This window comes from Protopterus annectens, chromosome 5.part0, assembly GCF_019279795.1.
Source record: "Protopterus annectens isolate FY-2018-M chromosome 5.part0, PAN1.0, whole genome shotgun sequence".
Classification (NCBI taxonomy): domain Eukaryota; kingdom Metazoa; phylum Chordata; order Ceratodontiformes; family Protopteridae; genus Protopterus; species Protopterus annectens.
The window spans coordinates 1651082906-1651107078 of record NC_056735.1 but is presented as its reverse complement, the minus strand read 5'-3'; the positions used below and the strand labels follow the sequence as shown (position 1 = coordinate 1651107078).

Here is a 24173-nt window from a genome sequence, read left to right as displayed (position 1 = left end):
TGCTTATCCAGTTGATTTTGCTTGCCTTTAAGTGTAGTAGTCTTTGAAAACTCTATTTACTTTAATGCCTCGAAACTGGTGGCATGTAGTTGGTTTTCGAGACCTTGATGAATGTATCCTATCTCCTAAGGAGAGTAAAAAGCAGTTGTTGACTTATGAAGATTCTGAGCAGTTCTAAATGTTGAGGAATGTTTAAAAAGTCACTAAATGTTAGTTATGAGTTTGTTTTGAGTCATGTTGGATATATATAATGAAAAGATAATGCTTCAACTGATATTGACATATTGAACTTGTGTCTGTAGGATGTTTCTGCATGAGAATGACGAATTTATGACTTTGGAAGACTTTCTTGATCCGATACAAGAATTTGGTGAATTCTATGGAGTTCCTCATAGATTTCTGTCTTATAATAATATTTTCGACAATATTCCAGACCCAACACGGGAAAGTCTGTATGAGTAAGTGTTTAAAAAAAGTCTTGATCTATAAAACTTAGTAGTTTTTTGCTCTCTGTACGTCTTTTATGTGCTAAAATGCCTTATGTTGCTGTCTTTTAGCATAGTCTTTTGTTTGAGTAGTTGATGTTGACATTAAGCAAGTCTTGTCCTTGTTTAAGCAAACTTTATATAAATTGAGATTTCTTCTCACCCTTCAGGCATTATTGGCTGACCATTATAATTAAATTACAAAATAATCATGGAATGATTTGCAAATCCCACTGCGAATACTGTTGAGGTAATTCCTGAGTCCGACTATCTTAAAAATTATTTGTAAGACATGTATCTGGGCAAAATAAAGCTGTCTGTCATACTTATGTGGCTAGCTCTTATTTTTAGCATTTTTTATTTTTTGAATTCTTTCCCTGCAGCAGTTGGAAATATCCAGCATCTTTCTCGAATGTAGTTTTCATTGGTATGACTGTCTTTTTGAGCATCTGACTTTCTTATAGTTGCATTGATGAAGGAACTCCTGTATAGGAAGGGTTCAGAGGATTTCCACAATGGGGTACTGTTGGGATTTCCTGTTTTGATATTAGTTCTGTGCAGTTCACAATTGTTCACTTCCTCCTACCTCACCAAGAGTCTCTGACTGGTAAAGTTTCTAATGTCACGCTTCCAGACTAGAAGGGTACATTCAGCCTCAGCACTCCACATTTTTTTTTTCTTTCATTTGCTTGTGCAGTTTACCTCTCAGTTTGGACATTAATTGTAGTATTTTTTTTACTCTTTGTTGACTGGGTTAGTCCCACTAAGTCAGTGTCCACTTTTTAGGGGAGATCTGGGGTGGTATTAATACTGACTGTTCAATTTCTGTAGTTTTTGCATTTGGCAACTAAATTGCAAACATTCTAAATGCTACTGCTGTTGTGTTCTCACTAGCTAGAACACACCCTGCCAGTGCATGGCATGAAATATTGCTGCAAGTGGCAGTGTATCAACCCAGACTTCCTCAGGAGGTGTAGACCGAAGCCTGAATCCTCCATCACTTCCAGTGCAATTGTGTTTCTGGAGTGTGCTTAAGGCAGAGACCAACAAAAATGGACTTTTTTTAGTCCTTGGTCAGTGTTGGACTGAGTTGAGAAGGTAAGGAATTTGGAAGCCAGATATCATTCAATGTTTCCTCCTCCTGTACTTGATCCTCAGTCAGCTCACAAGAGAGCACTCTGTTCTTTACAAGTCACAGATGACTCATTGATTAACTAGCTGTTGATCTCATATCTGTTCTGGACAGACTGAAGGATCGTGGAAACTTCAATCCCTGACAGAGGGTGTTCCATGTTGTCTGCACTGAATCTTCATCCTTTGATTTTGTGGATCATGACTGTGCTTGGACAGGTTCTGTGTAAGTAGTATCTCATGATTTAACATCAAGCACTCTCATCAGTGAGTTTTTGTCTGTGTTTGGCTGTTTTTCAGCACCTTTTGCCACTGTATTTTGTATATCGCATTAAACTGTAATGACACCTCCAGGCAGTTCTCTAAGATCAGTCGAGTCATGCAGTAAAATTTACATTAGTAACTGCAAATTAGTATTACATACAAAATGCCACAGTTAGCACCACATGCCACCACATGTGAATATGAGACTGGCACTGAAGGGGTTTGAATCCCACTTTCTACTAGTGTACCACCTGGGTATATGAAAGATAGAGGTAGTCCTTCTGTCCATTCCAGTGTTCCAAGTAGGTTGTATGGCTGCCAGAAAGGGAAACACCATGGTACCAAGCAAGTTAACATACACACATCTGATTTTAGTAATCAATTCACCAAATGCGACCTGTCCCCAAGAGCATAAAGGGAATATGCATTGCTGTCCTAGGTATGGGCTTTCAACAGCCACCCCCAGACTAGAACTACACACTGATTACATGGAGTCTTTGGCCTAGCTTCTCAGCCTCCTTTCTCACTACTCTGTTAACCACTGTGTCTTTGAGATGTTCATCGTGTTTCACTGTTGCAGTCATGACTGTAGGGTTCTCCCCTGCCGGCAGGCAGTCCTCTGTTGGCCAGAATCCCAAAGTCTGGTTCCGGCGTCGGCTGTTCAGCCATGCTCCCTGACGTCAGAGCGCCAGGAGTACAAAGCTGACAGCCGACGCCATGTTCTCCAGTCTTTCTTGCCGTGTGGTGATAGCAGTTCGCATTTGCCAGTCGGCTGACTCCTGACAATTTTTGCTAAACGTACTTCAGTCCGAAGACTTTTCATTCTTACTGTATTCCTTGCTTAGGCCCTGACCACGACGTAGCTAGTTGTTGGTTTTGTCAATCAACGTACGATTAAACGAAGGTACGATTTTGCATTTCATTACTTCGTAAGCGCTTTAATTACAAAAATGTCATCTGATTCGGTTCCGGCTACTGGAGTTCACAAACGACGCAAGGATAAAGACAGGCCTCCGAGGTCCAAATCGGACGATATTGTACAAGCAGAGCCAGCTTCAGGTTCGGCCGTCGTCAGTGAGGCGCTTTTGCAGCCCCTGTCATCGGCCATTTCGGAACCGATGGCCGAAACGGACTCCCACGAGGAGCCAACTAGGCCTTTGAATATTTCTGTTGCAGGACCTTCGGACAATGCTCCTTCGGATGGGTCCGGAGCCGCTGTGCAGGTACCGGCTTCCGAAGGGGTTTTCAGGCCTACTCAGCTTCTAATAAAGGCGAAGCCAAAGGCAAAGGCAAAGACTCCTTCCAAATCAAAGACTACAGCTCAGGCCTCTTCTGATCCGGCCCCCAAGTCTCAGAAACAGTTACTTAAGATGGCGGAGGACTTACTTACTATGATTAGGGGTTCACATCTCCCTCCAGATAAAAGGCCAAGGCAGGAAGTGTATTATGACTCCTCTGATCAGGCTTCTGTTTCTTCAGTTTCTTCTTCTGACCAGGAATATTCTTTCCCCCCTTATGAGGATTCTGATGCTGAGGAATCCATTCCTTTAGCTTCTCCCCCTGAGGATTTCTCTTTTGGGGAAACTTTACATGAAATGAGGGAACATTTTCACTGGGAAGGACAGGAGTACTCGGAATCTAAGAAAAGACTTAGGGATTTTCTTCTTCTTCCCCAACATAGACCCCTGGCTATCCCTCCTATTTTGGATATTGTGGATGATGCTTTTTCGGAGGCTAACTTAACTCCGGACTCTCTTCCTTCAGCTCCTGTTAAGCCAGACAGATATTATAGGGTTCCTGATTCCCACCAGTTTTTATACAAGAATCCTACTGCTGATCCTGAAACCATTTCTCAGGGTCCTAAGGGGGTTAAGGCCGCTACTGCTAAAAAACCCATTCCCACTGAGAAGGATTCCAGATCTTTAGAAAGATGGGGCAAAAAAGTGTACACTTCTGCTACTTTATCTATTAGGGCTTTAAACTGTCAATTTCATATGCTGAAATACCAGCAATTTCTTCTGTCTGTTTTGAAACAAAAGCTAACTTCCATTTCTGCCTGTGCAGATGATAAGAAATTACATGACTTAATGCATGCCACTGAACAAGTTGGGAAGCATGGTTTACACTGTGGATTTGATGCCTTGGGGGCTTCTTGTAGGGCTGCTGCCTCTGGTACAGTCATTAGAAGGCATGCTTGGTTAAAGGAACAAAACTTGCCAGATCAAGTAAAAGCTAAGTTATTGGATGCTCCTGTTGAGCATAACGTTTTGTTTTAACCTAAGGCTGAAGTGGTGATAAAGAAGATGGAGGACAAGGCAAAATCCATGCAAACGGTTAAAGATTTCTTACAAGTACAGCCACCCAGATTTAGTAGGAATTGGCCTACAAAAAATTGGTCCTTTCCCAATTCAGATAGGCCTCAGAGGGGTAGATACAGACGCTCCCGAGGAAGGCCTCAAACGCAAGCCTCTTATAGACCAAGACAGTGGACTGCTTCCACCCCTAGGGGAGGAGAGGACAGGTCGCAAGCTCATAGAAAACAGGCTCAATGACTCCCTCTGTTGGGCTGGAGGAGCTTCTTGCCTGGAAGCCCCACTCGGAGGAAAACTTTCTCTTTTTCATCTAAATTGGACTCGTATAACCCAAGACAAGTGGGTTCTGGATGTGGTTTCAAGAGGTTACAAATTCCATTTTCATACCCTACCAAGACCAAGCGGATGGCCGGATCTTCCAAAACATCAATGGTTAGAGGCCTTAAACCAGTTGGAAGCTCTCTTGGCTATGAAAGCCATAGAACTGGTTCCACTTTCAGAGATGGGACAAGGTTTTTACTCAAGGCTCTTTCTAGTCCCCAGAAAGCAAAATTCATGGAGACCCATTGTGGATCTCTCAGTCTTGAACACTTTTCTCGAGATACCAAAATTCAAGATGCTTACCCTACAGCAGCTACTTCCAATGCTGACCAAAAATGCATGGATGGTAACTTTGGATTTAAAGGAGGCATATTTACACATTCCCATCAGGCAGGAATGCAGAAAATACCTCAGGTTCAGGGCCGGATCGAGGCACTATCAATTCTCTGCGCTGCCCTTTGGATTGTCTACTGCACCCAGGGTCTTCACCAAATGCCTGGCTCCAGTAGTAGCTTATTGCAGACTCAAGGGAATTCAAATTTACCCTCATCTGGACGATTGTCTAATTCAGGCAGACAGCAAGGATGTCTTACTCCAGCATCTAGAATTTGTTCAGAACCTTCTCAAGTTCCTGGGATTCTCTGTAAACATAAAGTCAAATTTGACACCCTCACAACAGATAACTTTTCTGGGTGCACTTCTAAACACCACAACTCAGATGGCATTTCTGACATCCGAAAAACAATTACAGCTGGCTTCAACTTTCAAAACCTTGGCAACTTTGACTCGGCTTTCTGCAAGGAAATTCCTGCAGGCTTTGGGTTACATGGCCTCCTGCATCCTTCTCGTACCATATGCAAGACTACATATGAGGAAAATTCAGTGGTACCTAAAAAGTGTATGGTCTCAGCATTGCCACAGTTTAGACATACAGATCACCGTCCTGCCTTGTCTCCAAAAGGAATTCCTTTGGTGTTCCAAGGCATGTACTCTAAACATATGAAAACCCTTCAGTCTGCCTCCAGCCACTTAGATACAAACCACGGACGCTTCAGATTATGCATGGGGAGCCCATTTTCAGGGCAACTGTCTGCAGGGCCTTTGGACAAAGGATCAGAAGCTCCTGCATATCAATTTAAAGGAAATGTTAGCCATACAGAACGCTCTATTGGCTTTCAGGAATCTTCTACAACCAGGACAGCTACTGATACGGACAGACAACACCACAGTTATGTGGTACATAAACAAGCAAGGGGGATGTTATTCCTATCCCCTTTGCAGACTAGCCATGAATCTATGGAACACAGCTCTAGCTTGCAAACTGGACCTTCAAGCTCATTCTACCAGGGAAGCAAAACTTCCTGGCAGACAGTCTGAGCAGAAACCTGTCAGATCCACACGAATGGATGCTGGACACTGAAATATTCAGGATGATTACAGCAGTCTGGGGATGTCCTCACATAGACCTCTTTGCATCCCACCTCACTTATCAACTACAGATTTTTTGCACCAGGACTTTCCACGAACTAGCTTGGAAAGTGGATGCTCTATCATTCAGTTGGAGAAACCTCTCGGGGTATGCCTTCCCGCCTCTACCTCTTCTTCCATGGGTGTTACTAAAGATCAAACAGGACAAGCCCAAGATGATAATTTTGCTGGCCCCAAATTGGCCTCGACAATTTTGGTACCCAACTCTGAAAAACCTTTGTCTGGAGCCCCCTTGGGTATTACCACAGACTCCGAACCTTCTGTCCCAGCACCAGGGTCAGGTTCAGCACTCCCATGTCAAAACTCTCAGCCTGGCGGCCTGGTTAATCCAGGGTCTTTGATTCATTCTCTCCTACCCAAGCAGGTTATGGATGTCATTTTAGAAGCCAGACGTCCTAGCACTAGAAAATCTTATGCAGGAAAATGGAAAAGATTTTGATCCTGGATGCAGGCTCAGGATTCAGATCCTCTTATTCCTAACATTCCTCTGATTTTACTTTACCTGACAGACCTCTTGCATAAGGGTCTCTCTTTCTCTTCCATAAAGATACATGCCTCTGCTATTTCTGCTCATTATAATACAGACCCTCCAATCTTTTCCCACCAGCTCATGAGACAGTTTCTCAGAGGAGCTAAGAACTTAAGGCCCCCTTGATCTCCACCCATTCCTGCTTGTGATCTCAACTATGTTTTGGAAAAACTCACCTTACCTCCTTTTGAGCCTGCTGCCACATCTGACATCAAGTTTTTATCTTGGAAGACAGCCATCCTGTTAGCTCTGACCTCTGCCAGGAGAGTTTCGGAGTTGCAAGCTCTCATGGCTGTGGAACCTTTTATTATTTTTCATCAAGACAGGGTGTCTTTAAGGACTAATCCTACTTTCATGCCTAAGGTGGTTTCCAAAGTGGCTTTAAATCAAACTATTCACTTGCCAACTTTTTCCCCAGTCCTCAAAATAAGGGTGAAAGGATCTTGCATTTCTTGGATGTACACACACAACTACGTTTTTACCTGGACAGAACCAAGGACATCAGGAAATCAGAGCAATTGTTTGTTTCTTATGCTTCAAGTTCCCAAGGTAAAGCCATTTCATAACAGACCATTTCTTAAATGGATTGCTCATGGAATCAGATTTTGTTATTCACATCCTGGAAATCAAATCCCAGGGAGTATAAGGACTCACTCTACCAGAGCTGCTGCCACTTCAGCTGCCTTCCTCAGGGGAGTTCCTACCAAAGACATTTTGGAAGCTGCAACTTGGAGTTCAGTGCATACTTTTTCCAAGCACTACAATCTACCCTCTCTACTCTAAGTCTAGGGCAGGCTTTGCTTCTGCTATCTTGCAGGGCCTTTTAGCCCCCTCCTCTTCTTTATGGCCACCTCCCTTTTATTCTGCTTTGGGATTCAACCCTACAGTCATGACTGCAACAGTGAAACACGATGAACATAGTACAGTTGTGTACACTTACCATAAATGTAGATGTTCGAGTGTCTTCACTGTTGCAGTCTGGGTTTCCCTCCCTCCTGTCCCCTCTTATTTTTTCTTTTGTGTGGTTCCCTTCTTCACCCTTCTTTTGAGGTGTAATTGCAAAGGGTATAGGATCTTACTCATTTTGGAGCACCTGACATCTGGGGCAAGAAAAACTGGAGAACATGGCGTTGGCTGTCAGCTTTGTACTCCTGGCTCTGACGTCAGGGAGCATGGCTGAACAGCCGGCCGACCCAGACTTTGGGATTCTGGCTGACCGAGGACTGCCTGCCGGCAGGGGAGAACCCTACAGTCATGACTGCAACAGTGAAGACACTCGAACATCTACATTTATGGTAAGTGTATACAACTGTACTTTCTCCTTAATCCACAATAATTACCTTTCAAACAAATTATTTTCACATGCACACAGTTTCCAGGGATGGCTTTTAGATTTGTTCAATTTCTCAGAACTTTCCTACTGGTGTGATAGTACTGGCAGCACACCAAATATGGCAGGGGCTCAAACACTCCGGGTACCTACCATTCTTGACTTAGCGGTATAAGAATTTTAAAAAATCTGAAGTAGTTAACTTCATTTTATCTGCAACCTGTGGGCATTCGGATCCATATTGGATTCGAGCCGGCAACTTTACAAGCATCTGCTCCGAGCTCCTCCCCTTTACCCATAACCCAACACCATCTCCTGCCTTCCCCCAGATCTCGTTTGCCGCTTCATGCATCAGCATCGTGGTCCCTGTAGCTCTGAGCCTTAGGGATCTGAAGTAGTTGACTTCATTCTTTCTGCACATATGGATATACGGATCCGAGCCGGCAAAACTTTTCAAGCATCAGCTCCGAGCTCCAAGCTTCTCCCCTACCTATATTACATCACTTCCTCCTAACTAGCCCCAGATCTTGTTTGCCGCTCTGAGTCAGCATCGTGGTGTCTGAGCTCCTAGCTAGTTGGTAAGGTTTTTGGTCCTTTGTTGCTAATTGCTGAGTGTGAATACCTTCCCCTTTTCCTCCCTTACATCATGTTTGGTCGTCGTGTTAGTTTAAAAAAAAAAAAAAATATATATATATATATATATATATATATATATATATATATTCATATATAGTTATTAATCTAAGTGTTTGTGTATTATTGTGATGTTCATCGTGTTTCACTGTTGCAGTCATTATCCTGCTGGCAGGCGACCCACAGTAGGCCTGAGTTCCAAAGTCTTGGTCCGGCGTCAGTTGCTGTCGCCTCTTCCCTGACATTAGAGTGCCAGGGGTATAAAAGTTGCAACAGACGCCATTTTCTTAAGGCTTTCTTGCCGCACGGTGCCCAAAGCAAAAGCAGTTCACAAGTGCCAGTCAGCCGACTCCTGAGATTTTCAAAATTGAATTTCAGAACTGAAGTCTTCAGTAAAGCCAAGTAACCCCGTTGGGTAAACTTTTTTTTGCTCCAGACCGATGTCAGTAAAAGTTAATAATTGTATTTCTTGTGGGAAGCAAATACCTCATAAGGACTTTCACTCTTACTACATTCCTTGCCTAGGCCCTGACCACAACGTTACTAGTTGTCGATTTTGTGCTGATTCAATAAACGCACTATTAAACGTCAGTTTGATTTTGCTTTACATTATTTTGGACGAAGATTTAATTACATAATGCCATCGGAACAACCGACAACAGGAATGTATAAAAAAATGGAAAGACAAAGAAAAGGGCAGGCATCCGATGTCCAAAACCGACGACGAAGCCTCTTCTAGGCCAGACGCCGGTTCTCAGTGAGGCGCTTTTGCAGCCCCTGACACTCGCCACCTCAGAGTCACAGGCTGTAACCGACAGCCACGTGGAGACACCAAGTCCTGTGGAAACTCAAGGTATTGGGCCTACGGAAACTATACCCTCAGATGGGTCCAGAGCCGCTGAGCAGGCACCGGCTTCTGAGGGTGTTTTCAGACCTTCACAGCTTACAATTAAAGCTACTACAGCAGCAAAAGCAAAGTCAAAAACACCATTAAAGACAAGGAAACAAGTGCAGCATTCTCCAGAACAGTCATCCATGCCAAATAAACAGATGCTTAAAATGGCCGAAGACCTTATTATTTTGATCAGGGGCTCCCATCCCCCTCCTGACAAAAGGCCTAGGCAAGATGCTGATTATGATTCCTCTGATCAGGTTTCCATTTCCTCTGATTCTTCTTCTGACCAGGGCTATTCTCTCCCTCCCTATGAGGACTCTGATGCTGAAGAGTCCATTCCTTCAGCCTCACTGCCTGAGGATTACTCTTTTGGGGAAACCCTGTACACCATGAGGGAGCATTTCAATTGGGAGAGCCAGGATTACTCAGAATCCAAGAAAAGGCTCGGAGATTTCCTTTTATTGCCTCAGCACAGGCCCCTGGCTATCCCCCCTGTGCTTGATATTGTAGATGATGTTTTTTTCTGAATCCAGTCTCTCTCCAGAATCTTTACCCCCTGCACCAGTAAAACCAGACGGGTACTACAGGGTCCCTGATTCTCATAAATTTCTTTACAAAAACCCTGATGTTCATCGTGCATACAGCTGCAGTAATCACATATGGGTTCTCTGCCATCAGGCGGGTCCTCGGTCGGCCGAATTCCAAAGTCTTGGTCCGGCGTCGGTTGTTGTCGCTTTCTTTCCTGACGTTAGTGCGACAGGGGTATACAAGACACAGCCGACGCCATATTCTTCAGTCTTTTTTGCCGCGCGGTGCCCGAAGCAGAAGCAGTTCGCAAGTGCCGGTCGGCCAGCTCCTGAATTTACAAAAAATTGGAAACCGAAGTCTTCATTAAAGCTAAGTACCCTGTTGGGGGAACTTTTCTTGCCTCAGACCGATGTCAGAAAAAGTTAACAATTGTATTTCTTGTGGGAAGCAAATACCGCATAAGGATTTCCATTCCCTCTGCATACCTTGTTTAGGCCCAGACCACGACGTCTCGGGCTGTCGCTTTTGCGCTACTTTCAATAAGCGGACTATTAAGCGTCGGGCGGAGTTCGCCCAACACTTTTTCGGTAAAGCCTTTGATTATAAAATGTTGTCGACTCCGACTACCGTTTTGTTCAAAAAACGCGAAGACAAGGATCGACACGCGAAGTCCGCGGTCCCCACCGACACCACGCCAAAACCGGCTACACGTGGTCCGGTTCTCAGCGAGATGCCTATGCAGTCCCTGACTACCGACGACACTTCTTTGGCGGGGTCTTCTCTAACCGAGACCGCAGGTACCTCGGCCCATACCCAGACTACAACCACTGAAGCCACTGTGAGCGTTGAGCCTCCTAATGTGGACAGGTCCACTTCCACCCATGGTGTCTTTAGACCCTCATCTTCCTTTTCAATTAAGGCCTTTACTAAGTCCAAATCAGCCAGGCTTCCCAAGAGGCCTGTTACACAGGGCCCATCTCCAGGCCCCATGCCTAAAAAGCAGATGTTTAAGATGGCTGAGGATTTAATTACTCTTATCAGGTGTTCCCAACCCCCTCCAGACAAGAGACCCAGAGTGGAGGAAGATTCTCCCTCTTCTGATCAGGGCTCCATTGTTTCAGATCATTCTGATATAGAGGAACACTCTTTCTCCACTTTTGAAGATTCTGACGCAGAGCAGTCCATTCCTTCTGTATCTCCTCCTGAGGATTTTTCCTTTGGGGAAACCTTGCACACCTTGAGGGAACACTTCCATTGGGAAGGCCAAGACTTTTCTGATTCCAAGAAAAGACTTAGGGAATTTCTTTTGTTACCTCAACACAGACCTCTGGCGATACCTCCTGTCTTGGACATACTGGATGATGTTTATTCGGAGGCTTGCCTTAATCCGGATTCCCTGCCTCCTGCCCCAGTCAAGCCTGATGGGTACTACAGAGTTCCTAACTCTCACCAATTTCTGTACAAAAGCCATAATGCTGACCCTGAAACCATTTCTCAAGGCCCCAAGGGAATGAAGGCCTCTACTGCTAAGAATCCACTTCCTTCCGAAAGAGAGTCAAGATCCTTAGAAAGGTGAGGAAAAAAGGTATATACCTCGGCCACCCTAGCCATGAGGGCCTTAAATTGTCAGTTTCATATGCGTAAATATCAGCAGTTTCTGTTATCACAATTAAGAAATAAAATGTCTCAACCTGAACAACCAGATTTGAAGGAGTTGCAGGATATGATGCATAGTGCAGAACAAGTGGGTAAACACACCTTACAATGTGGCTATGATGCCCTAGAGGCCTCAAGTAGAGCTGCTGTTACAGGATCAGTTATTCGTAGACATGCATGGCTTAGGGAACAAATCTTGCCTCATCATGCGAAAGCTAAACTACTAGATGCTCCTTTACAAAAGGATGTGCTATTTGGTACTAATGCTGAGGAGATACTACGGAAAATGGAAGAAAAAGCCAAATCTATGCAAACTGTCAAAGCTTTTCTACAGGTTCAACCACCACGTTTTAGCAGAAATTGACCTTCTAAAAACTGGTCCTTTCCAGCCACGGACAGGCCCCAAAGAGGTAGATACAGGCGCTCAAGGGGTAGAGGGCAATCACAAGGATCATATAGAGGCAGGCAATGGCAAACTCCAGCACCAAGAGGTGGCGAAGACAGTGCACAAGAATATAGGAAACCCAATGACTTCCTCCTTTCCATGCCAAGCAAGTCTCAGCTGGCAGCACCCTTGGGAGGAAAGCTGGCATTATTTACAAGAAATTGGCATATTGTCACAACAGACAAATGGATCCTGGACATTATAGACAGAGGCTACAGATCATTTTCACACTCTACCAAAAATGAGAAGCATGCCAAACCTGCCACACAATCAAAGGGCAGAGGCACAACTACAAATTTCAAAGCTCATAGACATGAAAGCTATTCAAGAGGTACCTACTCACGAACAAGGCCAAGGTTTTTATTCCAGGCTATTTCTGGTACCAAGGAAAGGAACCGACTGGAGACCCATTTTGGACTTACCATCCTAAACACATTCTTACTCGTACCAAAATTCAAGATGCTCACATTACAGCAGCTTCTTCCCATGCTGGGCAAGGAGTTTTGGCTGGTAACATTGGACCTCAAGGAGGCATACCTGCATGTCCCAATCAGACAAAGCTGCAGAAGATACCTCCGATTTCTTGCAGGTTCAATCCACTATCAATTCTCTGCATTGCCCTTTGGCTTATCTACTGCGCCCAGAGTATTCACGAAATGCCTGGCATCAGTAATTGCGTACTGCAGACTTCAAGGGATACAAATTTACCCTTATTTGGACGACTGCCTGATCCAAGCGGACAGCAAGCACATACTTCTGGATCATCTGGCTTATGCAACACGGTTACTGAACTCTCTGGGATACACAATCAACAAAGAGAAATCCAGACTAACACCATCTCAGAAAATAACTTTCCTGGGTGCCAACTTGGACACAAACACCCAGATGGCCTATCTTACGCCAGAAAAACCGAGGCAACTAACTCAGTACTTCAAAAAAATACTAGCAAATTGTACCAAGCTTACTGCAAGGAAAATCCTGCAGGCTCTGGGCTTCATGGCATCTTGCATTCTTTTAATCCCATGTGCAAAGTTGCATATGAGGAAACTTCAATGGTACCTAAAAAAACTATGGTCTCAACACAGCCACGGTTTGGAAACAATAATACCAATAATTCCATGTTTGCAAAAGGAATTTCTGTGGTGGGCCCAAGCATGTCAAACAAATACAGGTCTCCCATTCTGCAAGCCTCAAGCAAATCAAGTCATCACAACAGACGCCTCAGATTACACCTGGGGGGCGGACATGACAGACAGGTGCATTCAGGGCAAATGGTCCCAAAAAGAAAAGCACCTACACATCAATCAAAAAGAAATGCTAGCAGTGATAAATGCAATTACAGCTTTCAAGGACCTCCTGCATCCAGGACAATTACTAATAAGAACAGACAACACCACAGTAATGAGGTACATAAACAAACAAGGAGGAACACATTCATACCCCCTGTGCAGACTAGCCATGATACTTTGGAACTTGGCTCTGGAATGGCAAATTGAACTTCAAGCACAGTACTTGCCAGGTTTGGAAAACACGCTGGCAGACAATCTAAGCAGAAATATGACAGATCCACACAAGTGGAAGTTACATCCTCAAGTGTTTACAAAGATAATCCAAGCGTGGGGGAGGCCAGACATAGATCTCTTTGCCTCCCACAGGAATCATCAATTGGAAAGGTTTTGTTCAAGGACCTTTCATCCAAAGGCCTGGAGAGTGGACGCCCTTTCATTCAGTTGGACAGCATGGACAGTTTACGCTTTCCCACCTCTGCCTCTTCTGCCCAAGGTACTCTTGAAAGCAAGAGCAGACAGACCGAAGATGATACTGATTGCTCCAGACTGGCCGAGACAACACTGGTATCCACTCCTGAGGAGTCTAACACATTCTCCTCCCTGGCCCCTACCTCTAATGCCTCTTCTGTTGACTCAGCACAGCTACAAAACTCTTCACAGCCAGCTGAAAACACTCAATCTCGCTGCATGGAAAATTCCTTAACACCTCAACAGACCCTACTCCCCAAAGAGGTGCAAGATGTCATTTTGGAGGCCAGAAGGCCATCTACTAGAAAGGCTTACTCTGCAAAATGGAAACGGTTTTGCTCTTGGAATGAGAAAAAAGGCCAGGACCCTAGAAAATTTAATTTGCCTCAGGTACTACAATATCTAGCTGAGCTGCTGAACAGTGGACTTTCATTTTCCTCCATAAAAATCCATGCCTCAGCCATTTCTGCAGAATTCAACACGGATCCACCCTTATTCTCTCACCCACTCTTAAGACAGTTCCTCAGAGGGGATAAGAATATAAGACCACCAAGGAAACAACCAGTGCCAGCCTGGGATCTTCATTACATTTTAAAAAAATTAACATTGTCTCCCTTTGAACCAGCTGCCTCAACAGATTTGCAATATTTGTCCTGGAAAACAGCTTTCCTTCTGGCCATTACCTCAGCTCGTAGGGTTTTGGAACTACAAGCCCTCATGGCTGTGCAGCCCTTTCTCATCTTCCATCAGGACAGGGTTTCCCTTCGAACCAACCCATCATTTATGCCTAAAGTGGTATCCAGGGTAGCTTTAAATCAAGCCATACACTTACCTACCTTTTACCCCAATCCTCAAAACAAAGGGGAAAGGCTGCTACACTCCTTAGACATCCTTAGACAGCTACGTTACTATTTGGACAGAACAAAGTCTTTCAGGAAATCAGAGCAACTTTTTGTGTCCTATGCTGTAGGAGCTCAAGGGAAGCCAGTTACCAAACAGACTATTTCAAAATGGATAGGCCACTGCATATGGTTCTGTTACTCCTATCATGGAAAATCTGTCGCTACAGGCATCAGATCCCACTCCACCAGGGCCACAGCTACCTCTACAGCCTTCCTCAGAGGAGTTCCTACCAAAGATATTTTGGAGGCAGCCACTTGGAGTTCTGTGCATACCTTCACAAAACACTGCCACCTGCCTTTATATTCCAAAACTAGAGCAGGCTTTGCCACTGCTGTCTTTCAGGGCATTCTGGCTCATCCCAGTTCCACCTAATGCCTACCACCCTTTGCGTAGCTTTGGGATTCTACCCATATGTGATTACTGCAGCTGTATGCACGATGAACATAGTACAGTTTTGTACCTACCATAAATGTAGATGTTCGAATGCTAATACAGCTGCAGTACAGGTTTCCCTCCCTCTTTCCCCTCTTGGTAAAGGACTAGTGGCTAACACCTCCTCTTGCAACCTAATGTGGGGTTATCCTTCTATGGTGTATTTGCTTGCAACTACTATTTTTTGATTACGTTGCATTACTTGTGTGTGTATATATATATGTATATCTATATATATATATATATATATATATATATATATATATATATAATTTATGTATTGCCTTCCTTCTGGGGGCACCTGACATCTGGGGCAAGAAAGACTGAAGAATATGGCGTCGGCTGTGTCTTATATACCCCTGTCGCACTGACGTCAGGAAGGAAAGCGACAACAACCGACGCCGGACCAAGACTTTGGAATTCGGCCGACCGAGGACCCGCCTGACGGCAGAGAACCCATATGTGATTACTGCAGCTGTATTAGCACTCGAACATCTACATTTATGGTAGGTACAAAACTGTACTTTGCAGACCCAGAAACTATTTCTCAGGGTCCTAATGAGGTTAAAGTTTCCACTGCCAAAAATCCTGTCTCTTCAGATAGGGATTCCAGAACTCTGGACAGATGGGGGAAAAAAAGTTTACACTTCTGCTACTTTAGCTGTAAGAGCTTTAAACTGTCAGTCTCACATGCTTAAATATCAGCAGTATCTCAGGTCATTGTTAAAGCAGAAAATGGTTACAAATATAGAAAGTCCTGACAGTAAAGAAATGCAGGGGATTTATTGCATGCAGTTGAAGTGGGAAAACTTACTCTGCAATGTGGTTTTGATTCATTAGAGGCTTCTTGTAGAGCCGCAGTTACAGGCTCAGTTATTCGAAGACATGCTTGGTTGAAAGAAGAAAGTTTACCTGATCATGTAAAAGTAAAATTATTGGATGCTCCACTACAGCATGATACTTTGGTGTTAAGGCAGAAGAAGTGTTAAAGAAAATGGAGGATAAAGCAAAGTTAATGCAAACTCTGAAAGATTTCTTACAGGTTCAACCACCTAGATTTAGCAGAAACTGGCCTTCAAAAAATTGGTCCTTTCCAGTGTCAGACAGGCCACAAAGAGGCAGATACAGATGCCCAAGAGGCAGATCTCAGCCCCAAGGCTCCTACAGACCTAAAACAATGGGGTGCTTCAGCCCCCAAAGGAGGAGAAGACAAGTCACAACCTTATAGGAAACGGTCACCATGACTTCCCTCTGCAAATGCCAAGCTCTTAACCAGTTGACAGCACCCCTAGGGGAAAAGCTAGCACTTTTCTCAAAAAATTGGTACATGATCACCCAAGACCAATGGGTGCTGAATATAGTTTCTCAGGGGTACAGGTTCCACTTCCACACACTTCCAAAACCAAAAGGTATGCCAAACCTGCCACAAAACTGGTGGGCAGAGGCACAAAAACAGATTGCTGCTCTTATGGATATGGCGGCTATTCAAAAAGTTCCACAAGAAGAACAGGGCCAAGGATGTTACTCACGACTTTTCTTAGTACCCAGAAAAGACAAAGCTTGGCGACCAATACTGGACCTGTCAATCCTGAATACTTTCCTGGATGTTCCAAAATTCAAAATGTTAACACTACAACAACTTCTGCCCATGCTGGGCAAGGATGCTTGGCTAATTACTTTGGATCTCAAGGAGGCATACCTGCACGTCCCAATCAGACAGTCGTGCAGAAGATACCTCAGATTTATAGCAGGCTCAAAGCATTACCAATTCTCTGCACTGCCCTTTGGCTTATCTACTGTGCCCAGGGTCTTCACAAAATGCCTGGCACCAGTAATTGCATTTTGCAGACAAAAAGGAATTCAAATATATCCCTACTTGGACGACTGCCTTATTCAAGCAGAGAGCAAGGACATTCTTCTAAAGCACCTGGCATTTCTAAAAAATTGCTAATTTGCCTAGGGTACACAGTAAACGAAAAGAAATCAAAACTAGTGCCCTCTCAAGAGATGATATTCCTGGGTGCAAGCTTAAATACAACTGCCCAGATGGCTTATCTCACGCCAGACAAAGGCAACTGACTCATTACTTCCAAATGATGGCAACAAAGACCCGGCTCCCTGCAAGAAAAATTCTGCAGGCCCTGGGTTTCATAGCATCTTGCATTCCACTAATTCCATATGCAAAACTGCATATGAGGGAACTACAATGGTATCTAAAAAGTGTTTGGACTCAGCATTGTCACAGCCTAGAGACAATCATAACCTTGATTCCCTGCCTACAACAGGAGTTTCGATGGTGCTCCCAGGCCTGTCACCACAACAAGGGACAGCCTTTCACCTTACCTACAGCCAGGCAGACAATAACAACGGATGCGTCGGATTATGCCTGGGGAGCACATATGGCAGGAAAATGTATTCAGGGCATGTGGCCCAAGGAACAAATGCATCTTCACATCAATCAAAAAGAGATGCTAGCTGAACAGAATGCCCTGACAGCCTTCAAGGACCTAATGCATCCAGGACATCTTTTAATAAAGACAGACAATACCACAGTTATGTGGTACATAAACAAGCAAGGGGGCACACATTCCTACCCCGTATGCAGACAAGACATGACTTTGTGGAACACAGCACTGACCTACCAGGTACAACTGCAAGCACAATTCCTGCCAGGAACAAAAAATACACTGGCAGACGAACTAAGCAGAAATCTCATGGATCCTCATGAATGGAAGCTAAATCCACAAGTGTTCAACATGATAACAAGGGAATAGGGACACCCAGACATAGATCTTTTTGCCTCCCCTCACAATTACCAAATGCAGAAATTTTGCATAACGACTTATCACTCTCAAGCATGGAACGTGGATGCTCTATCATTCAGCTGGAAAAACCTGACAGTCTATGCCTTCCCTCCAATGCCTCTTCTCACCAAGTTGCTTCTAAAAGTCAGACAAAAGAGGCCAAAAATGATCCTTATTGCACCAGACTGGCCATGCCAGCACTGGTACCCAGTCCTAAAGACTTTGTCCTAAGGCCCACCTTGGCCTCTACCTCATATCCCTCATCTTCTGACACAGCAAAACAATCAGATTCTGCACAGTCAACTCAGAACCTTAAACCTGGCAGCATGGCAGATAATGTAGCCACTCAGACTGCACCTCTCTCAAGCTGTTATGGATGTAATTTTGGAAGCCAGGAGACCCAGCACTAGGAAATCTTATGAAGAAAAATGGAAGAGATTCTGTGCTTGGAACCAGGCACAAGGGGCTCGATTTACTGGTACCTAATATGCCTCCGATTTTGCAATACCTGACTGAGATGGACAAAGGCCTATCTTTTTCATCTATTAAAATCCATGCCTCTGCCATTTCAGCTCATTACAATACGGATCCTCCTATTTTTTCACATCTTCTACTACGACAGTACCTCAGAGGGGCAAAGAATATAAGACCCCCTAGGAGAGCACCAGTACCTACTTGGGACCTCAATTTTGTTTTAGAAAAACTAACACTGCCTCCATTTGAACCAGCCAGCACAGCTGAACTAAAATTCTTGTCATGGAAAACTGCTCTGCTCCCAGCAATAACTTCAGCAAGAAGTGTCTCAGAGTTACAGGCATTGATGGCTGTGGAACCTTTCCTCGTTTTTCATCAGGACAGGGTTTCTCTTAGTATGAACCCAACATTCATGCCAAAAGTGGTCTCCAATGTGGCCTTAAACCAAACCATTCATTTGCCTACTTTCTACCCAAATCCCCACAATAAAGGGGAAAGACTTCTGCATGCTTTGGATATACACAGACATCTACGATTTTACTTGGACAAAACAAAAGCTTTCAGAAAAACTGAGCAACTGTTTGTAGCATATGCTGCAGGATCACAAGGAAAACCTATTACAAAGCGGACAATCTCAAAATGGATATGACACTGCATCCGCTTCTGTTATGCACAACATGGCAAATCTGTGCCTAAGGGCATTAGGCCTCATTCTACCAGAGCAGCAGCCACTTCAGCAGCTTACCTCAGAGGGGTTCCAACCAAAGACATATTAGAAGCTGCAACCTGGAGCTCAGTGCACACTTTTACCAGGCACTACCACCTACCTCTCTACTCCAAATCCAGAGCAGGCTTTGCCACTGCAGTTCTGCAGGGATTGTTAGCCTCGCCAAATCCAATCTAGACCCAGCCACCCAATCTCAGCTTTGGGATTCTACCCAAGTGTAATGACTGCAACAGTGAAACACGATGAACATATAATAGAGTTGTGTACCTACCATAAATGTAGATGTTTGAGTGTATTCACTGTTGCAGTCCAGGTTACCCACCCTCCATCCCCCTCTTTGCTGGAATTATTCTGTACTTCTCAACTCTATATAACCTATGTGGTGTATTTGCTTGTAGATGAAGGAAATGTTTATAGTAATATATGCATGGTTGTTTATCTTTTCAGCCTTCCTATCTGGGGGCATCTGACATCTGGGCCAAGAAAAACTGAAGAAAATGGCGTTGGTTGCAACTTTTATACCCCTGGTGCACTGACATCAGGGAAGAGGCGACAGCAACCGACTCCTGACCAAGACTTTGGAACTCTGGCTGACTGCGGGTCGCCTGCCAGCAGGATAACCCAAGATCTGAAGTAGGGAGTTCATTTGTCAGCAACCTGTGGGTCTTGGATCCGATATTGGATCCGAGCCGGCAACTTGTTTCAAGCTAATGGATCCGAGTTCCTAGCTCCTCCCTTCACCCATAATCCCCTAATAACCCTCCATGACCTCAGATCTAGTTTGCCGCGCTTGTGGATATCTGGATCTCCTTGAGCTCAGCAAGTGAATTGTCAGATAAGTGTATTTTCTCTGTCAAACTTTCCTTTTTTGTTTCAAAAAATAAAGTGTGTTAGTGTTAGGTACCCTTTAGTACAAAAATATATTTCTGTAATTAGTTTTTTCCCTCCCTTCGTTTGGTCGTTAGTGAGTGTGTGTTGTGTTTTTGGGGCTTGTGTGTTTGTGTAGTTCTACCTTTTACTTTTAAGTATGGCTGAGGCCCCAAAAGCCATTTTTTTCGAAATGTACCGAGTGTGGCCATAAGCTCTCCCCGGCTGATGGCCACACTCGGTGCGTTCGGTGCCTTGGGGTTGAACACCTCTCCTCAGGCTGTACCATTTGTGCAGCGTTCAACCCCAGGGCACTGAAAGAGCAGTGGTCGAAGCTGGTCTTGGCGGGACTTTTACCCCCGGACACGGCTCCGGCCTCCACTGCTTCCGTGGCTCCACCACAGCCTGTGGTTGCTGCCATTCCTGCCCCCCTTCCTCCGTCCGGGACTCAAACTCCTGCTAAAGCGTCGGAGGACAGGGAGGCTAGGAGGGAAAGCGGAGGAGAAGCACCTGGCGGCAGGCCGAGACCTTTGTTTCGGCCCCGCCAGCTAAGCGGGCTTCTCCCTCCACTGTTTCTAGGTCTCCTCCTCCTCGGCTCCGATCCCCTTGTTTCTCCCCGGGGCCCGAGGAGGAGGCCTGATCTCCATCGAGGTCATCGAGGCGGCATTCCAGGCCTGCCTCGGTGACCTCTTCGAGATCTACTTTTAGTATGTCCGATGCAGACTTGGACCGGGTGATGCGAAGGTTCATCCAGGCCCGGCTGCAGATGGGAGTGCTCTTGCCTCCCCCCCCCCCTTCGGGGGGGAGCTCGACACCTTTTTTCCACCCTATTGCTCCTTCTCCGACCCGCTTTCCGGGTTCGGAGCGTTCGAGCCGGGGTGGGTCAGCGTCGACAGTACTCGGTACTTCGGATCCGACCCTGCCCTCAAGCCTGTCGGATCCGAACTCTCGGAGCCGTGACCCGAGCTTCGGTTCCTACGGATTCAGTGTGCCTTCGGCTCCGTCCAGGTCGGAGCGCACTGGTCCTTCGGATCCGATGGTCTCGGCGCTGGTTCTGATCCCTTCATCGGATCCGAGTGGTAGACAACTTTCGGATACAAGAGAGAGTGGTTCTCCCTCGGCCTTCGACGTTGTGGAGAGGGCTCTGTTGAGAGCATCCGGACCCCCGGTCCTTGTTTCGGCTCCTCCCTGCACTCCCTCTCTGCTGGGCCAGGCTTCCATCACCCGGCCAAAGGGGCAGCCTGCTTCATTGTCACAGATGGTTCCATTGGAACAAGATGTTGCTGGCGAGGCCTCCTCGGACAGTCCCCCTGAGGAAGTGTCCCGCAAGCATAAGTGCAAGAGGAGGCATGTGGACTCCCCTGAGTCCTTAACCGAGGACACGAACCTGGAAGAAGGGGAAGGCTCCACAAGATCGCCCCCTGAAGATGTCTCCTTTGGAGACATCATGGAGATGCTGAGGATCAGAGGTGGGTGGTCTGCCCCCAAGTCTTCCTCCGATGAGTCCGTGTTTCTGGAGGCATTCGAAGCAGGCCCGTCTACCTCTTGGGTGTCCCCTCCGGCCGACCCCCTGGTGGACCTCATTACCACCAGGGCGTGGAAGGATCCGGACACCGTGGAGCCAATACCAAAACGCCCGGACAAAATACTTAGCCCCCCCTCAGACCGATCACACTGGAGTAAGGGCCCCCCCGTAGATGCCATGTTGACGAAGAGGGAATTGGCTCAGGAGAGCCCCTCAGTCCATCCACCGAGCAAGGAGTCCCGCTCGATGGACCGCTTAGGGAAGCGAGTTTTTAGTTCAGCGACCTTCTCGGTAAGGTCTCTGAACTATATGGCACATGTCATCAGGATGCTGCGGGATCTTATCAAGGAATACGCTGCCTCCCCTCCTGAGTCCATGTCAGCGGATGACAAGCAATTGTACTCCACCCGAATGGCCACTCTGAGATCAATTTCTAATACCTCTATGCGGCTATTGTCCCACGCCACAGAGGGAGCCGCTAGGGCTAGCGGAGCAGGCCTAGTCATGAGACGTCAGGCCTGGCTCTGTCATTGTGACTTTGCGGAGCCTTTTAAAGTGTCTTTTGCGAACACCCCTTTCGATGGTTCCGCCCTGTTTGGCAAAACGGTTCGCGAGACACTTGTCCAGAGGGAGAAGGACGGTAAGATGTTGTCTGCCATCGGAGTCTGCTTCTCTGCTCCCCAGCGGTCCGTTTTGAAGAACCAAAAGGGTCAGAAGATGTGGTTCCGTAAATCGCAACATTCCCTACCCGCTCCGGACAACCAGTCCTACCGTGGCAGAGGAGGACAGGGAGGACGCCGCCCCAGGGGCAGAGGGGCTCCGAGAAACTTTGGGTCCAGAGAACCTTTCTCTGAGCGGCCCGCACAGCATCCCTGAAGTGTTGCCCGGCTGCTCCACTCTGGAGGCAGTCGGGTGGCGCTTCTCGGAGCATCTAGCGGCATGGGAGTCCATCACTACAGACCGCTGGGTGCTTCGCATTATATACAGAGGGTACAAAATACCATTACTCCATGTCCCCAAACTCAAAAACCTCCCCGATGTACCACCCGATCAGAGGGAGGCCGCAGCTGCAGAAATTCAGCAGCTGCTAAGAAAAAGAGCCATCCAGCCCGTCCCCCAAGACCAGCTCGGATTAGGGTTCTACTCCAGGTTCTTTTTGGTGCCAAAAAAGACGGGGGACTTGAGACCGATTCTAGACCTTTCCCGCTTGAACCTGTCAGTAACCAAGGAAAAATTCCGAATGGTCACTCTTCAATCTATTCTTCCCCTTTTAAGGGAAAACCATTGGATGTGCTCTATAGACCTCAAGGATGCGTACTACCACATTCTAATGGACAGACAATCCAGGAGGTTCCTCCGCTTCCGGCTGGGAGCCAGTCACTATCAGTTCAGTGTCCTTCCCTTTGGCCTCACCACAGCCCTCAGGGTGTTCACCAAGGTATTAGCAGTGATTGCGGCCCACCTGAGACTCCAGGGAATACAGGTCTTTCCGTACCTGGACGACTGGCTCCTGACCACCTCAACAAGGCATCTACTTTGCTCACCCAGAGATTTCTTTCTCCGCCTAGCCCCACAGTTAGGCATTACCATCAATGTCGACAAATCCCGTCTGGCCCAACACAAGTCATAGAATTCATAGGTGCCAGAATAAACACCAGAGAGCTACGAGCCTTCCTAACCTCCGAGAGAATACGGAATTTGCAACTCCATTTGCGGGCTATCCTCCAATCAGAGACTTCTCCAGCGGAATTGGTCTTGAGGGCACTAGGCTCCATGGCGGCAGCGATTACGCTTCTTCCATGCACCCATCTGAACATGCAGGTACTGCAGTGGACACTGCTAGTGCAATGGTCCTTTCTATCCCTTCCTCTTCACCACCCCATTGCTATCAGCAAGGCTTGCAGGAGGGCTCTATTATGGTGGCTCCAAGCCTCGGCCCTCCATACGGGCCGTCCCTTCTGCACCTCTCCCCCTCTCGGCACAGTGACCATGGACGCCTCCCGCCTCGGGTAGGGGGGGGGCATTATTCAGGCAGGACAGTCCAAGGCACGTGGAACGACACAGAGACCTCCCTGCAAATCAACGTTCTGGAGATGAGAGCGGTGCTGTTTGCGTTGCAAGCACTTCAGGATCTCCTCCCCATAGGAACGATTGCGATTCAGTCGGACAACATGCCGGTTGTCTGGTACATCAACAAACAGGGGGGAACCAGATCTTACCCCCTATGCCGCGAAGCCATGAGCGTATGGAAATGGGCGATATCCACCAACCGCTTTCTCATTGCAATGCACATTCCGGGACGGACCAACATCCTAGCGGACAAGCTCAGTCTCACCCTTCTTACCCCGTACAAGTGCTCTCTCAATCCACTAGTAGCAAAGCAGATATTCACAATCTGGGGGCAACCCTGCTGCGATCTTTTTACGTCTCCATCAAACACCAAATGCGACAATTTCTTCGCTCTAATCCCCCCTCCAGGGGAATCTCCAAGAGACGCTCTGGTGCATGCTTGGCCACCCGGTCTACTTTATGCCTATCCTCCGCTACCCCTGATGCTGCAACTTGCAGAAAGCCTCATGGTTGGGGAGCAGGATGATCCTCATTGCCCCATTCTGGCCTTGGCAAATTTGGTTCCCTTACCTGTGGTCTCACCTTGTGAATCCTCCT

At 46.2% G+C, this 24173-nt stretch overlaps 1 protein-coding gene across 1 annotated transcript in view; it reads left to right on the top strand.

Annotated features, from left to right (window-relative positions):
- The window catches only part of TTC3 (tetratricopeptide repeat domain 3), a gene marked incomplete in the record, with an annotated part of 2769029 nt that overhangs the window by 1446338 nt on the left and 1298518 nt on the right, over positions 1-24173 (top strand). Inside the window, 1 exon segment of the mRNA XM_044072025.1 lies at positions 303-458. Within this exon segment, the coding sequence (XP_043927960.1) occupies positions 303-458 (156 nt within the window).